Source organism: Gouania willdenowi, chromosome 12 (assembly GCF_900634775.1).
Source record: "Gouania willdenowi chromosome 12, fGouWil2.1, whole genome shotgun sequence".
Taxonomy (NCBI): domain Eukaryota; kingdom Metazoa; phylum Chordata; class Actinopteri; order Blenniiformes; family Gobiesocidae; genus Gouania; species Gouania willdenowi.
This window is the reverse complement of record NC_041055.1, coordinates 4,903,080-4,919,674: the sequence shown is the minus strand read 5'-3', so window position 1 is coordinate 4,919,674 and position 16,595 is coordinate 4,903,080. Positions and strand designations below refer to the sequence as shown.

The 16,595-nt window shown below is 35.8% G+C and overlaps 1 protein-coding gene across 1 annotated transcript; it reads right to left on the bottom strand.

The window, feature by feature from the left end:
• Positions 1-3,950: 3,950 nt before the first annotated feature.
• LOC114473640 (AN1-type zinc finger protein 5-like) lies at positions 3,951-15,672 on the bottom strand. The gene is made up of 6 exons (XM_028463402.1): positions 15,440-15,672; positions 14,018-14,205; positions 11,981-12,125; positions 10,883-10,989; positions 7,667-7,798; positions 3,951-4,656 (listed from the first exon to the last, which is right to left on the bottom strand). Exons 2-6 carry the CDS (start codon positions 14,172-14,174, stop codon positions 4,508-4,510), a joined length of 690 nt encoding a protein of 229 aa, XP_028319203.1. The 5' UTR covers positions 14,175-14,205; positions 15,440-15,672; the 3' UTR covers positions 3,951-4,507.
• Between the last annotated feature and the right edge of the window lie 923 nt (positions 15,673-16,595).

Sequence of the window (16,595 nt, the reverse complement as noted above, 5' to 3'; positions counted from 1 at the left end):
CAGCTGCTGCACAGACGGTACAAAAAATAAAAAAAAAGCTTTAAGGTGTTTTTTTAGCTGCAGGGATGTGTTTTGTCCAATAAGTTGTAATTTGTTTGATTTTAGTTTACACATTTACTCATTTTACTTTGACAGGAACAGATCTATTCTTTATCCTTTTGTTTAGAAAACACAGAGCCAGTTGCTTTATTCAACATTGATGATTTAAATGTTTTGCGGTTAACATTTATTGACATTCCGTCTTCTAAAGCAATGTTGAAATGAAAAAAAAACAAGCAAAAAAACCACACTAAACAATGGAAAATTAAAGCTGCAAGCAGCGCTGAACGGGCCCTCGCAACCACACGCATGTCAGGACGTGGCGCACGTTGAGGTGTGTTGCATGTCGGGGTGGGGGCAAAAATGTTAAAGTGTTGAGACGTAGCTGACCATTTTCAAGGATTACGTCACAAACTTTCCTGCAACGTTCTGTGCAAATATATTGCCTATGATTTCCTTTTACCAATAGGTGGCGCTATGACTGAATGATGGTTGGGTTAAACCAGAACTGGAGGTGTTTGATTTGTTTCCGTGTGGGTATAAAACAGATGTAAATCATTAGATGATAAGGTTACATTGTGTAGTCTTTGGGAATGTGTGTTTCTAGAAAGAAATAGCAGTACTACCAGATCAGGGAAATCCTCAGTGTACTGAAGTAATAGTTCTTCAGTACACTGACGATGATGATGTCATCAGTCCAAGCTGGGAGCCAATACAATTTTCAAGGGGGCGCTATGGCCATTCACATGTCCAATTCCTGCAAAATATCACATTTTTCACCCATCCTAATATGCGTACAAATTTTCATGAGTTTTTGAATGTGTTCAGGCCCTCGAAAATTTGATAATTTTGCCGTAAATAAAATAATAATAATAATATTTTTTTTTAAATAAAGAGATGGATTACAACAGGGTCCTACGCATCGTTGTGCTCGGGCCCTAATAATACATTTTTAATTTTCAAAAGAAAGAAGTTGAGTAAAAATGTTTAAATATTTTTAGAAACGACTAATCCGCGAGAAGTTTAAAGCCATCATATATCAGCTATACTGTACGTTTGTGTGCAGCGAGCGTGTGTATAATCATTAAATAATGGAGTAGAGCTCAGCTTACACATCCAATGTGATCATTTCACGCCTAGCTGCTCCTAAGATGAGTCACACATACTAAACGTTAAAGATTTAAAGCTGCTGGAGATGATTATTGCATTGCATTGTGGGACGTGGAGTCCTGTAAACAGATACATAGAAGTGTTTCTACTTCCTTCTTACTGCGATTTCTTGTGTTTCTTCGTCAAATTAATTTGATTTTGTTCTCCGTGATATCACCTCACTGCGTGAGACAATTTCAGCTTTCTTTGTGGAACAGTGTTTCTCAACCTTGGGGTCGTGACCCCATGTGGAGTTGCCTGGAAGTAAAATAGGGTCACCTGAAATGTCTGGTAATAATTAGTGGAGGGGGGAAAAAACTGTTACTGATTAAAATTTTATTTTTTAACTTTCTATTCTTTTTCAAAGTAACACATCACACACAATAAATATCAAACAACTGTATTTTAAACTTAATCTTTCTCAAATATAAATCTAGTTCAAATCAAATGCAGTATAAAAATATATTGTCGCTACTCTGTATTTGTAACACACTTTATAAACATGATCAAAAAGGTGTAAAACCAAAAATAAATCATCATTTTACCACAACTTTCAGTGCGTGAAAACACCAGAAATGTGTTGGGAAGTCACTTTGGCAGAGTTTTTAAGGCAAACACAAGAAAGAATGAAGTAAAAACACTTGGACTCCACATCCCACAATGCAGTGCAAGAAACTCTTCCCACAATGTTTGTGAAGCTTATTTTCTGCAGCTTGAAAGAACATGGATGGAGCACAAGAGGTCAACTCAGCTTTTAAAAGTTGATTCAGTTTTGTAGCAGGTTGAAAGCATTAAAGAAAGGGTGAAAAAGAGAGCGAGAAAGAAATTCGCTCTATTCAAATGTTTTTAAACAATTAATGAGCTTTTTCCTATTCTAAATAATGTATTTATTTATTAAATAAATGATAATTTTTTTTGCTATTTAATATGTAATGTTTTTAAATCAACCTAAAATGTTTCACTATTTCTATTTGTAAAATTAAATCATGTGCTTTGATGTACGTATTTTAACCAAAGTCTAACTTTTTAACAATGTATTTTACCCATAAACGTATTTATTTTAGTATTTATGTCAACTTATTTATCTGAAACAATATTTATTACTCTTAACATTTTAGTGACTTCATTCTTCCATGTTTTAACATAAATTTTATATATATATATATATATATATATATTGGATTGGATCAAATAGTAACTAGACTAAGTCGTCTTTAGGCAAACAAAATGGTAAGGCCAAATTATGACACTATGGCTAGAGTTATTTTAAATTTGGGTCAAATGGCATATAAACAAGGAATCAGCCTGTGTACATTAAGATGACCTATATTCCAATTGAAATACTTGCTTTTAGGAGCTTAACTTTAAAATAAACCATAGCTGCAGAGTAACAGAAGCAGGAGGTTAGACCCAACACTTATGTTGGGGCTCCATCTAGTGTTTAATTATAGAACTACACCTACACCTGACCTAAGGTGGACAGAACAGGTGAGAAGGTTGAGAGAGTTGGTTAGAGGAGTTTTTTGGAGTGACAATTCTTCTTTTCTTCATTTCTGGCAAACCAATGTCAATAGGAGAGTTTATAGTGGGAATGAAAATAAACTTTCAAGCAATTTCAACCTTTTACAAACTTTTTTTTTTGGAGCAAATGATCTTGGATTTATTGATTTATGAGGCCTAGTACACTGTGTTTTTATCTGATCAAATAGGATCAAGTCCAGAAGCTTTAACCCTCCTATGATCCTCAAATATTACTGATACATTTTCCTGTTGGGGTCAATTTGACCTCAGGGTTATTTGCCTCCAGAAAATTGTTGATCACGTTTTTGTGTTACACTGTTTATTTGTTGATTTATCTTGAATAGTTTAAATTCATATCTTCTCAAATTTAAAGACATTAATGACCGCTAGAGCAGCAATTCTCAACTGGTGGATCGGGACCCAAAAGTGGGTCGTGAAACTGTACAGGGTGGGTTGCAGACAACTGGTCAAAAATAAATACTTAATGTCTGTCTGTCATGTTGGACTTGTCTTTTATTTTGAAAGAAACTTTTCTCTTGACAGCTATTTTTATGAATTAAAAAAAATAAAAAGTCAGCTATTGTTTTCTGAATGATAAACATTGAATTGGGTCAGATTGACACCAACAGTGAGAGGGTTAAAAGACAACATAAAATAGGATAATTTAAGAAGCGTTTACGTTTATAGAGGATACCATATGAGAGAATATGTCTGATCAACAAAGCACCAGCAATGGTACGCGTCATTTCTGGCCTTTTTTTTTTTTTAGGTCAGTTGAAGCTAATTTTTCTCGTATTCTGCAACTAACACCAACTATTCTTTCCTTCAGGGTTCCTACAGCTTTAGTCAAATTAAAAGTAACTTTTATTGCCATTTAAAAATAAATTTCAGATCAACTTCACAGTAAACATAACGGGGGAAGCAAACACCACATCAGTTACATAGGGTTGGGGTAATTTTTTTTAAAAAATTAATCAAAATGACTCTAAAAACACTAAAATAGCTCGAAATCTATAAAACAAAAATACAAAAAATAAAAACCATTTTCGAATTGACAGGCAATTTTTGCTAAATTGACATTTTCCCATGTTGTTTATACATCTTTTAAAAAACAAATGTTACCATATATTTTGAAACGTGAGACCACGCTACAATCATACTTCTGTTAAAATGTGAGACTTTTGATACATTGATTTAAGACATTTGTTCCTCATTTAAATCTGAACCAACAACAAAAAAAACAATATTCAAATCATTGTTTTATTTGAGAACAATTTATTTACATGATCATATCCTTTATTCTGCATCATTGGGAGATTACGCACACCGCAGAGTATAAATAAAAATGTACAAACTTGCATAAACTAACTGGTTAAAAAACACGCACACACCACTCAGATTAGGAAGGAAGTCAGAAACCAACGAATGATTAAACTATGATGACAGGCCTTTTTCTTAGACTCCCGCACAGGAACAACAGTGTATATCGCTGTGATACCAAACAAACACGCATGAACAAACTGAGAAATTAAACCCAGAGCAGACGGACCGGGACCTGCAACCGTGTGTGGGAAATAAAAACAAACATGACTCAGCAACTCGCTGCAGGCACTGATTAAAAAGGGTTCAAGATAGTTTGGATTATTTGCTACTCAAGCCAGCAGAGAGCAAAGCGTGGCCACTTGGACAACAAAAACAACTAAACAAAAACCAGGAAGCTGAAAAGTTGAAACGTTCATGCACCGGGTGGAGGGAGAAAAGTTCCCAGGATTCACAGCGTCCACACTCTTCATCTCACTCATATTCTCTGGATCTTGTCGGCCACCACCACCGGGTTCTCTTTACGGATCTTGGCGGCGGCCTCGGACCTGTAGTCGTACGGACAGTTGTGCTCGTCGGAGTAACGGTGGATTCCGCAGAACAAGTTACCGCAGCGACAGCCGAAACCTGGCAAAAAGGGGGCGGAGTTTATAGGAAGAATTATTAGGGAGTGAACATTAAAGAGTCAAAGAAGAAGAATATAAAGCTGGAAGTCAAATAGGTACGTGAAACAAGATTAAACAAGTTTAAACTAGGGCTGGGACTTTAATGTGTTTATTGCGATTAACTAATTACAGAAAAATAACACACAAAAAAAAAAGTTAATGACTATTTTTGCACTCAACGCAGCGCGGAACATTTCTCATTGTGAGTTCCTAATACACCAATAATACTGATGCACAGAACACAACACAAGACACAGGAGAAGTCGTGGACGTTCATTTTAGTAGGACTGTAGTCAACCAAGGAAATGGTTGGTCGACCAAGACTATGGCATATGTAGTGATTAGTCGACCAAAAAAAAAAAACAGAGAATGAATGAGCAGGTGCAGAGGAGGGCGAGGAGAAAGAAAAAGAGATAAATATTTAGTTTTGTGGTGCAGATTTGCTTTTAAACACAGACCATTTATGATATGAACCCTATTCAAGCTTTGACCAGAACCTGACAAAGCAAAAGTGAAACCGACATTAGGTACTGTATTTATATCAGAGCCGGACCTGAAACCGACAATTAAAACCTATTTTTTCCTCATACAAATGACATTTTTATGTTTGTTTTAGTGGTAAACATTGCTTTTATTAATAAACTGTTAATGTCAACATCACATCAGCGCACGGGGAAAACAAACGCACATCAAACACAGGTGCCCAATGCACGCCGCGGCGGCAGAGACAGCAGTGGATCTATTTACATAATCCACGTATCAAATATAAGGATAATCCATGTTCTTGTGCAGAAAAAGCATTTATTAAATAATGGATGCTTGTGCTTCAAACCCGTCTTAATTCTCTGACTACAGCGCACTGACAGCTTTGACACAAACACTTTTTTTTTTTTTTTGCAGAACGCACTCACATAGAGCTGTTGCTGGACATAGAATCATGTTTAGGCATTAAATACATTATATTTCATATTTAATCATAAATAGAAGTGCATTTTTTTTAAACAGTATTGAAACTGATAATGTCGTGGTCGACCACGACGGCGTCGACCAAAGTTGGCAGCCAGCATTTTATTTTAAAAAAAAAAAAGTCTATTTCATGCCACAGATATTCTTTTCTGCACTGTTTCCACTTCTCTGGAATGTTCTGTACTAAGTGCTTTTTATTTTTATCTTAATACACAAAAACGTTTGTTTTAGAAAGTTTACAAGCATGATTATAGCTTTCTTATATTTAAGTTTGTACTTTGTGAACAATGCAATCATAATATTCTTTATTCATTTTGCACATTACGTGACGTAAGCACTCAAGCTCATTTATTGCTTTCATTAATTCAGTCATATACCAAAATCTACCATTTAAATTAATTTAGATTAGTTACAAAGTCCCTAATTAATTCAATTACTGGTAGTTTTTATCATCGAGTCCCACCTCTTGTTTAAATGTGTTCCCTCGTCCTTCACTTGTAACTTTTAGAGCATGAACGGCATTAATTGATGGGTTTAAGTTTAGACATTTTTTACATATATTATTAGTCCTTGTCTGCCTTCGTTTGTATATATTCTTAGTTGGTGTTGCGGTTAAAGTAGTAACCATGTCATCTTGTGACTTGTTTCTGATAGCCGCCCATCAAAACCACACGTCTTAAAAAGTGTAAAATAAATCCCCAGCATTCACAAAGTGTGTTTGCAATGTTCTGTGACGTAACAAAGGTGGGAGAAAAAAAAAATCGATTCTTAGATGCATCGAGATTCGAAGGTGGACGATTCTGAATCGATTCATTAATTTCCAGTAATCGAAAATCTAAATTTTAGAGTCCGTTTCAAAGTCTGAAAAAAAGGCGGAACAAAAAGGCCGCGGAACTGTGGCGTGCAGCGCGTTTCCAGAGGGACACTTTAAAGAGAGCACCACAACAAGGAAGCATGGACGTGCGGGACTTAAGACCAGCCCTGTGCAGTTTCTTTAATGTCCACGGTGGAAATGAACTGGACAAGAGCCACGCTGTATGTAAGCTCTGTTACACTAACATTAAGTACTTTGGGAACACAACAAACATGAGAAGCCCTATAGCTTTCACCCATAGGAGGAGGCAAAGTCGGCTTCTGATGTGGCTAAAAGTACCTCTGCTAACCAGAGAACAATCGAACTAGTCACAACAAAGCTTCCACCCTCTTCGGAAAAGATAAAGTGGATCAACAAGTCGATTGCAACATTTATTGCTTACTCGGTCGTCGAAAACCAGGGCTTTCGTGTGCTGCCGCATACTTGGAGCTGAGATATACCATCTCTTCTTCACGTTACTTTACTGATACATGGCCATCCTGAAGCTTTACAACCAACCAAAACAGAAGTCATAGCATCGCTGCAGAAAGCCGGTAGGATAGCAGTGACATGTGATGCGTGGACATCTTATAACTGCGCACTTTATCTCTAATGACTGGAAGCTAACGTCATACGTTATGTTTATTTTTATTTTTCCAATTGAAGTTATGTTACAAGGAAGGCTGCTGCTCCCTTTGTTTCAAAAACTTGTACATTTTCAGTTCACATACTTTTTCCATTAGTGTAATAAAAGATAATGAATAGTAATGTATCTCTTTTTTTCTAACTACAAATAATATATATATTTTACAGTGTGTGGACACAGTGAATACAACAGATATTTTGTGAATAAAACATGCATCAAAATACATTAATAATCGAATCCCCTTGAATCGTAATCGAATCGTGAGGTGCCTAAAAATTCCCACCCCTAATGAAGATAAATATAAACACTGAAGCTGTGATGCTTCACCAGTTCTAATGATCACCAGTTGAAGCGATACACCCTTTAAACACGTGTTTTCTTTAACTTCTCAGAGCGTCTGCATGTTGTTCTCCTCCCTGAGCTGAGAAACTGTCTGCTGATCTAAGATGTTCCGTTTCCATCTGAGTTCTCAAACCTTCCTTCTACACCAGTGCGGCTCCTTCTCACCTGTGAGGCCGACCTTTTTACGACACATGAAGCAGCGTTTCTTCTTCTTCAGTTGCGGAAGCTCGGGGGACTCTGAATCGTCACTGCCTGCAGTGGAGGGATGTGAGGCCGACACCGTGGGCTGAGTCACCACTGAGGACACACAGAGACACTCGTATCAATAAACGACGACAGGAATGAGTAAAAAACATGTTCACAAGAAGAAGAGTGATGAATTTATAATATAGCCTCAAGAAAACAAACCATGTTTTTTTTTACTCCTTTTGTTGCAGAAACGAGAGTAATCTACACACCCTGAGAACATCGTAAAAGTCACACAAAAACAATAAAATAGTGTGTCAATGTAATTTTATAAAAGAAAAAAATGAAATGTGATATCAAAAGATTTCAACATCAAAAAAAAAAAAGAAAATTTGCGACCGTGTCCTTAGTCTCTCTCCCACCAGGGGGCATTAGAGCAACCCTGTTGAAAACTTCTGAAGAAAAATTTAAAATTAGTCAATAAGTATAAAATTATTATTTTAAAAAGTCAGGTTGTCACTGGATTGTCCTGAATATTCTAAATTAGTGTTTTTTTAACCTTAGGGTCAGGACCCCATATGGGGTCATTTGAAGTTTAAACGGGTCACCTGAAATGAAAATAAATTTTCAATTTATTTTTTAATTATCAGTCTTTTTTAAATTAAAACACTAAATCACCTGCACATTTTAAACAACTGTAATCTATACCAGCGATTCTCAACTGGCGGGTCGGGACCCAAAAGTGGGTCCTAGACAGCTGGTCAAAAATAACTAAATAATTAATGATTTTCATGTTGTACTTGTCTTTTATTTTGAAAGAAACCTTTATTTTGACAGGCATGCTGTGAAATGCTTTTTGCACATGAAAATATACAGATTTGTGTTTTCAAAAAAACATGCGTGTGTGTTTTCAGCAGCTATCTTTGAAAAACTACATTTGATCAGACGCACTTCCACTAGGTGACGTAATAATCTGACGACTGCGAAGGTTAGTGACGTCTGCCGTGGTGAAAAAACTACAAAATTCCAAAAATGGACTAAAAGCTCATTTATAACACTTTCACCTGATATAATCTCAAATATCACAAGGTTTGTATGTAAATCAAAGGAAAAGAGGTTACCAGGCTACGAGGAACTAAAGTGAAACTAAAAGAACGTCACATTGAGAATAGTTGCTCACACTCACCTTCCACTCAGAAATATGAATTATGTTGAATAAAACATAATGAGGCTAAAAATGTCTCTGATCCCTTTTTTCTTGAACCACAGAGTGTCTGTTTTATGTCAGTTATAATCTGATAATATTGTATGCCTGACATATCATAAAATATGGGTTTCAGATTATCTATTTAAAGTTGTTCAAGGCATATTATTGCATTGGTACGGTCACCGCGAGTTTCCATGAGCGCTTGGGTGTGCGTTTCCCTTTAAATGTTGTTGCTGCAAGGAATTGTGGGTCAGCATTTTCTCATCTCCTTTGGTAAAGGATGTATTAGTGTTTCCTAGGCTAAAGGAGGTAAAAAAAAAAGGAAGCATTAAGCCTCCTTTCCTGAGCCTAAAGAGAACATGGACACTCTTTATCACGACCCCCACTTAAACACTTCGGGTGGTGACGGAACAGTGGATAGGAAAGGAGATAGGAGGGACTATTCGGACGCAGCCATGGACTCAATAATTAAATCAAAGAAGATGATTAGGGCTGATGATCTTAGTGACACAGAAGCTTAAAACCGTGGTTTACACTAAGTAAATAGTCTTTTAATGGCCTGTTATTAGGGATAATGATGCAGTTTATTCACTGAGAGATACGTCAGAAGTCAAACCATCTGATTAAAGATGATCAAGGCAGTATTACTCTGAATACTATTGTGAGGTTTTTTCCCACGGTTCTTTAGAAACTGTCAGTAAAACCCTCACATAGCTTACTCAATAATAAATCAATAAACTCTAGCTCATAAATGTGGAGGAAAGTCTCTCCACATCACCTTGATTGTTTAGGACAAACAAATCTTGATCCAAACTCCATTGGTTTTAGGCTTATGTTTCCAACTGACAGCAGTACATCAGAGGTTCCCAACCCTCTTTTGGGGGGTCGTGACCCCATTTTGATATCACATTTTGATCCTTTTTGATCATGTTTAATATAGTGTATAATATAGTATAGCATATAGTGTGGTATTTTAATTTGAAAAGCATTCTTTTTTTTTCAATACAAAAGTATAATGTACATTTTTAATTATTATTAAATTAACTATTTAATTATTAAATTTTAACTAGATTTATATTTGAGGACGTAAAAGTATAGAATACAGTTGTTTAAGATTGTATGTGGTGCTTTAATTTGAAAAACAATAATTAAAAAAACAAAATACAAAAGTTACATTTTATTTTCTCATTAATAATTAATTAACTATTAAATTATCTATTTTTTAAAACTCGTTTTATATTTGAGGAAGTTAAAGTATAGAATATAGCTGTTTAAGACTGAACGTGGTTTTTTAATTTGAAAAACTATATATATTTTTTTATACAAAAGTATAATTTAAATCTTTAATTATTATTTAATTAATTATTTGTATGCCGTATTTTTTATTAACTAGATTTATATTTGAGGAAGTGAAAGTATAGGATACAGTCGTTTAAGATCGTGTGTGGTGTTTTTATTTTGAAAAACAACAATAACGTTAAAGAAAATACAAAAGTATAATTTTGTTTGTTTTATTAATTAATTAACTATTAAATTATTTGTTTTTTATACAGTATTTTTTTCAAACTACATTTATATTTCAGGAAGTTAAAGTACAGAATACAGTTGTTTCAGATTGTGTGATGGTGTTTTGTATTTTTCTTTTTTTATTATTATTGTGTCTCAAAAATAACAGTGTAATAAATATTTTTTAAAATAACTATTCAATTTTTATACTGTATTTTTTTAACGAGATCTATATTTGAGGAAGTGAAAGTATAGAATACAGTTGTTTAAGACTGTGTGATGGTGTTTTAATTTGAAAAATTACAAAAATATCATTTCAATCGTTTTTTTTTTTTTAAGTCAATCACTAGACATTCCGCGTGGCCCCAGGTTGAAAAACACTGCACTACATGACCCCCCCCACCCCCCCAATTAACTGTCTCATGTTTCCAGTCTGATTGAACATAGTGCATCTCATATCTGTGGCGCTGCCTGTTGCTCACCTGGCTCTGTGAGCTCTGCTTTACTTCCTGCTGTGGATTTCTCCTCCGAGGACAGATTCATCTCCGTCATTTGCTGAGTCACAGAACCAGCAGGTGAAATTCCACTGCTGAATGTACAGAAAAAGAACCACTTTAGTATTTGAGTGACATTTAACACCCACAACCTCCCATTTAAATAAATAAATCATTAATACTAGCTACATTAAGACTTGCACTTGAGATGATGTAAAAGGTTGAAATTATTGCTAAAAAGTTTGTTTTTCCACTTCCACCAAATACACTTTTTTAAAAAGTTTCTCACATTGCATTGTGGGATGTGGAGTCTTCATAGGTGGGTGAATAAAAGTTCTTTTTTCTTCATTCTTACTGTGATTTTTTGCGTTTCTTTGCCAGAAAAGGAGGACAGTGATTTCCTTAAATCCATTTTTGTCCTAGTCTGTTCCCAATATTCTCCGTGATATCGCCTCACTCTGTCAAAAATTCAACTTTGGCTGGATTTAGATCTCTCCGTGTAAACCCCAAAATAAACTTCTGGTATTATTTTGCCACAACCTTCAGTGAAAACGCCAGAAATGTAGTGGGAAGTGACTTTGGTAGAGTTTTGTGGGGCAAATACAAGAAGTCACAGTAAGACCGAAGTAAAAAATATACCATACAGAACACCACATCCCACAATGCAATGCCCCAAACTTTTCCGACAACGTCAATAATAAAGACTCTCTATCTATGACAGAGTGTTTACAGTGCAGATGAAAACAATATTTCAGGAGACAATTTCATCCTTTTACATGTTTTTTAGCAAATGATCTTGAATGTATTGATCAATGAGGCCTACATTGTTAATAATTACCTCCAGCAGCTTTGATGTCACCAGAATATGGCTTTTCAGCACTTTTTTTTTTGAAACAAGCAAATGAATTATAAAAGTATTTAAAAACATGTGTAAACGTTTACAATACTGTAAACACTTTTCTTCCTGCTCCACACATGTATTCTTTCACAGTACAATTGCAATGTCTGATTTCCATGAATGTTCAATGATTTATTTGTTATCACTTCAATCAGGGAACATTCTGGTTTTGTGATGGTTTCTCTTACCCAAACGCCTCCGAGGCTAAAACGTCAACAGAAATGGCGGCCTCGGCTGCAACCTCTGCAGCAGCAACTGCAGCAGCTGCAGCGTTGTTTAGCGTCGCCTCCAACCGCTGGATGGCTGAGACCTCGACGGTGGGGCTGCTGCCACCTGGTGTCACACACAAAACATGTTGTTGAAAGCCTATATACTGTATATAGCTCATGTGATTCTTCCACCCAATTCAAAGCCTGGTTCTCCGTTGGCATTGTATATTCACTTTGTGCCTTTCACAATAAGAGCCCCTGACGTTGGCTTAAAGCAGTGGTTCTCAACCTGTTCAGCCCACGACCCTCAAAATAAAGGTTCCAGAGATCGGGGACCCCCACTGTAGCTGAAGGGGGTTGAACATAGAAATGAACATTGAAGAACAGTCATGTGGAGACTAGGGGTGGGAACCTCTGGGTACCTCACGATACGCAATACAAAGCTCACGATAACGATTATCTCACGATATGACGGTACTGCGATTATCGATATATTGGTCAGAAATCAATTTATGATAATCTATGACAATCTTTTTTTTTTTTCATGTTAAGTGATAAAGTACAATTTTTATTTTATATCTATAAAAGACAATAAATTGAAAAAGTGCCCTATGAACAGTGACACTATTTTAGTGCAACATTTCTGTAAATAAGTGTCAACATACCAATGTAAACGAATAAGTATCGTGCTTTCTGTAAACAAAAAATAGGGTCTTTCTTACCAGTGACACAATTATAGTGCTATATTCCAGTAAACAATATACTGGTTCCTTCAACAAACAGTGACAACATTTATGTGAAGATCTACCTGCGCATTTTAGTGAAAAAGCAGAAAAGATTTTGAAAAAACAATAAATAAAAATAATTTAAAAAAATCGATAATCGATCGTGCGGAAAAATATCGCGGTATATCGCATTATCGAGATATTGTCACACTCCTAGTGGAGACAGGTCCATCTATAAGGGGGGAATAAAGGGGAGAGATTTTTGGGGTCAATCCATAAAGTCAGTAAATTGATGGTCCATTGTTCTATGAATCTGTGATAACCACATTTATTTATTCATCTGAATAATATCCACTGTTATCCAGTAAATGTATTATCATTTAGACCATAGTATATAGTCAGCTTAGAGATGTAAATCCTTGTCTTAATCAGAAATTAAATGGGTTAAAAGTGTCAATATTGGCTTACAAATGGCAGAAAGAAGTAGGAAAATTAGTTTAAACTGGCAAATAATGGGCGTGAGTCCGTGTTTTAATTAGAAATAAAATGGGTTAAAAGTGACAAAATGGTGGAAAAAGTGTTGAAATGGGATTTTAAAACCACAATAATTGAAACAGAAAAAAGTGGTTAAAAAAAACAGTTCAAAGTGTCAATATTGGATTAAAAGTGGCAGAAAAAGTAAGGATAATTAGTTTAAACTGGCAAATAATGGGCATGACAAATCGTGAATGTGGTTAAATTGGAAAATAAGCATGAAATATGGTGAAAAGAGTTTAAAAATGACAATAATAGGTCAACATATGCAACATAAGGTGGGAAAAGTGGTGGTAAGTGCCGAAAATGTCTTGAAAGTGGAAAATGTATAGAAAAGGCATTGAAATGGGAGTAATGTAGCAAAAATGCATTAAAAGGAGAAAAAATATGGCAAGAAAAAATGATGATGGTGAAGAAATAAGCAAAAATGGGCTCAAATTATTCAGAAAATATTCCTAATTTCTTAAAGGCATCTGCTGACCCCCTCCCAGTGTCTCACAACCCCGAATGAGGTCCTGACTGCAAGATTGAGAACCACTGGCTTTGTGTGGTTTTGAGTTTAATGCATTTAATCAGCTTAAGTTGGTTCAAAAAGCTGTGTAGAGCTTGTGGTTTCCTGGGTGAAGTCAGTTGCTTAGTTTGTGTTTTTCCCGTGTATTCGTACAGATGGTACTAATCCTAGAGTGTGGTTTAAAGTTCAGATGCTGCAGAAAAAGCTGAAAGCAACAGAAATGGAGAACAACGGGGCGAGTCTTACCCACGGCACTCAAAGAAGTCACGCCGCCGTTGTTTTGCCGCGATAGGTGCTCTTTGTGGCACACGGAGCACATGCCGTTGGTCCGAGGGTTGCCGTAGAAACCACAGCCGTTGGCACACAGCATGGCAGCCGGGCTCTGATTGGTCTCTTGGGCCATTGCGATGCCTGCCACCCACAGTTTACCTGGACTAAAAATAGGAGACTAGGTGTTAGCGTAACACAAAAGCAATACAAAGTCACAATTGTGTTTAACCTTTGGCCTAATGGCTGATGGAAAATTAACATTTCAATATTTCACATTGCTATGTTGACTCAATTATGTAAAGAACTTTATATTTAACAAGTGTTTTGTTTTGTTTTTTTACTCATAAGGCGGTTATTAGGTTAGATTAATGTGTAAACTTCCCCATAAACTATATACTGACGTAACATGTGCACTACAATCGAAAGACAATATGATTTAAAGAACATTTTATCAGAAAAACATCGATTTATTATTCAGACACAAATCCGATTGCCAAAAATGGTAAATAAATGTATCAGGATATTCATCGAGACAAAAGTTCGGCCCGAACAGCCTCTTGTTTCTGTTTCCTGTTTTTCGGTGTCAGGGCTAATCTGGTGGCCATTTTAACTCATGACTGGTTTCAGTCTGCGTCACTCGGTCTCAAATAAAATCTAATTCTCCAACCCAAAATTTATCGTGAAGTTTAAAACTTAAACTGAGCAAATACCAAGGTATTTTATAGCAGCGCTAACAAAGCTTCATACAGTTGTTTTAAAAACAACATAGCGACGTCGGTAACTAGTTAACACGGTTACGAGTTACATCGTAACTTCGCACTACAGCCAATTCCACCGAGTCATGCTAGCTAACTGCTGCTAATGCTTAAACAACAAAAGCGTGTCCCTCGACAGCGTGGTAAATGTGTGTAATAATGATTTTAAACATTTATTAAAACCACATGTATCCATCTTGGACTTTTATGGCGCTTATTAGCGATGTTTAACGAATGATTATCACCGTTAGCAGCCAGGTTAGCTTAGCAGTATGATTCGCTTTGTTTACTCTTGGGATTAACTTTCAGGGTCTAAAAACATGTTCATGTCGCGATTAATACAAGTTGGACTATATTATTTTAAACAATCGGGAGAGGGAAAACTGATTTCAGATAACAAGAAGTTGTCTGTTACCAGTAAGTTGGCCTCATGGTCACCTTTGTATTAAGGCAGAGTTATTACCGAATCCTCATGAAAAGATGAACAGGTCATAAAAATTAAAATATATGACCATATATATTATATTATTATTATTATTATATACGTTATTGTGCATGTGCAGTTAAAGCACTTTGCAGCAACACTACTGCTGGCCTGAATCACACTCATAAACATACTGTGAGTGAGTGATTGATAACTTACCTTATGTTTAAAAAATGCTCCTGTTCTTGCTTGGTTTTTTTTTACTGAAAAAAATCGCCTTTTTTATTGGAGCTAACTTACTAGGGCCGTCTAGGTATGTCGTTTTCTCCCAGATAAACGCGTGGACGCCTCTACAGACAGTCTGCTTCTGCTGTATCACAACCAGTGGCACTACCTAATCTTTTCACGGACCGGATCCTTTCGGATCCTTCCTACGTCACTTCCTTCACTCGCAATTCTTACAACAGCAAGTAGTTAAGGCTGCAGCCAATATCCAAACATCCAGCCCTCAACATCCGGTGTCATGGTCTGAGTTCACGTCGTACTGAGATTTTTGCTTTAAAAAATTAATTCATTGTTGTTTATTTTTGTTTTCAAAGTGAACAGACACGTGTTTTATTTGTTTATTGGATTATGTTAGGGTTAGAATCTCAGTCCGGAGGTAAACATCCAGCCCCGCCCACATCCAGTATCATAATCGTGCTTCGTTCAGGACAATGGGGATTTTGGGCTTCCTGGATTTCTTTGAAACTTGCTGCATTTACGATACCTGCGAACTGCAGGACTTCGTAATTTTACGTACATAAACGTTGTCATCTATAAAACTAAATTCAAAATCTATAATTACGTCATTCAAAAAAAAAAAAAAAGACAAATGCAGTACAAACAAACGAAACGTCAATAGAAATACACAAAAAATACTCCAAAAAACACAAAATGGCAGGACAAATACACAATGTGACTGCAAAAAACACACACAAAAGGACTACATAAGGAAGACAACAACAAACCTACAATAACAGAAAAACACACAAAATTGCTATAAAAACTTTTTGTTCTTCCCTGTATTATACTCAGATCACTCATAAATGCTGACATGAATGTTGATCATGTGGCCCTCTGATCAAACAAACACATTTTTATGGCTCTGCTGTGATAAAAGTTGCATAGCTCTGGTCTAAAGCATCAAAGTCATGAAGTAATTAGATAACAAACAGTATAAGGTATTTTACCGGCTTTCTGTGAAGTGTCTTGCGTTAACGTGTTTTGAATTGGCGCTATACAAATAAAGATTGATTGATTAGTGAAGTTATTTAGAGACATAATGGCTTCTTTCAATGGCAAAATAAAGAAAATAAAAAACAAGAATCAACAG

Bases quoted from the DNA above. Each gene is read 5' to 3' on its own strand.
- LOC114473640 (XM_028463402.1), bottom strand. From the start codon at position 14,174: ATGGCCCAAGAGACCAATCAGAGCCCGGCTGCCATGCTGTGTGCCAAC. The intron at 10,990-11,980 runs GTAAGAGAAACC...CTGTACATTCAG, and splicing joins TTAGCCTCGGAGGCGTTTGG to CAGTGGAATTTCACCTGCTG. The intron at 7,799-10,882 runs GTGAGCAACAGG...GTGTGTCCTCAG, and splicing joins AGCAGAGCTCACAGAGCCAG to TGGTGACTCAGCCCACGGTG.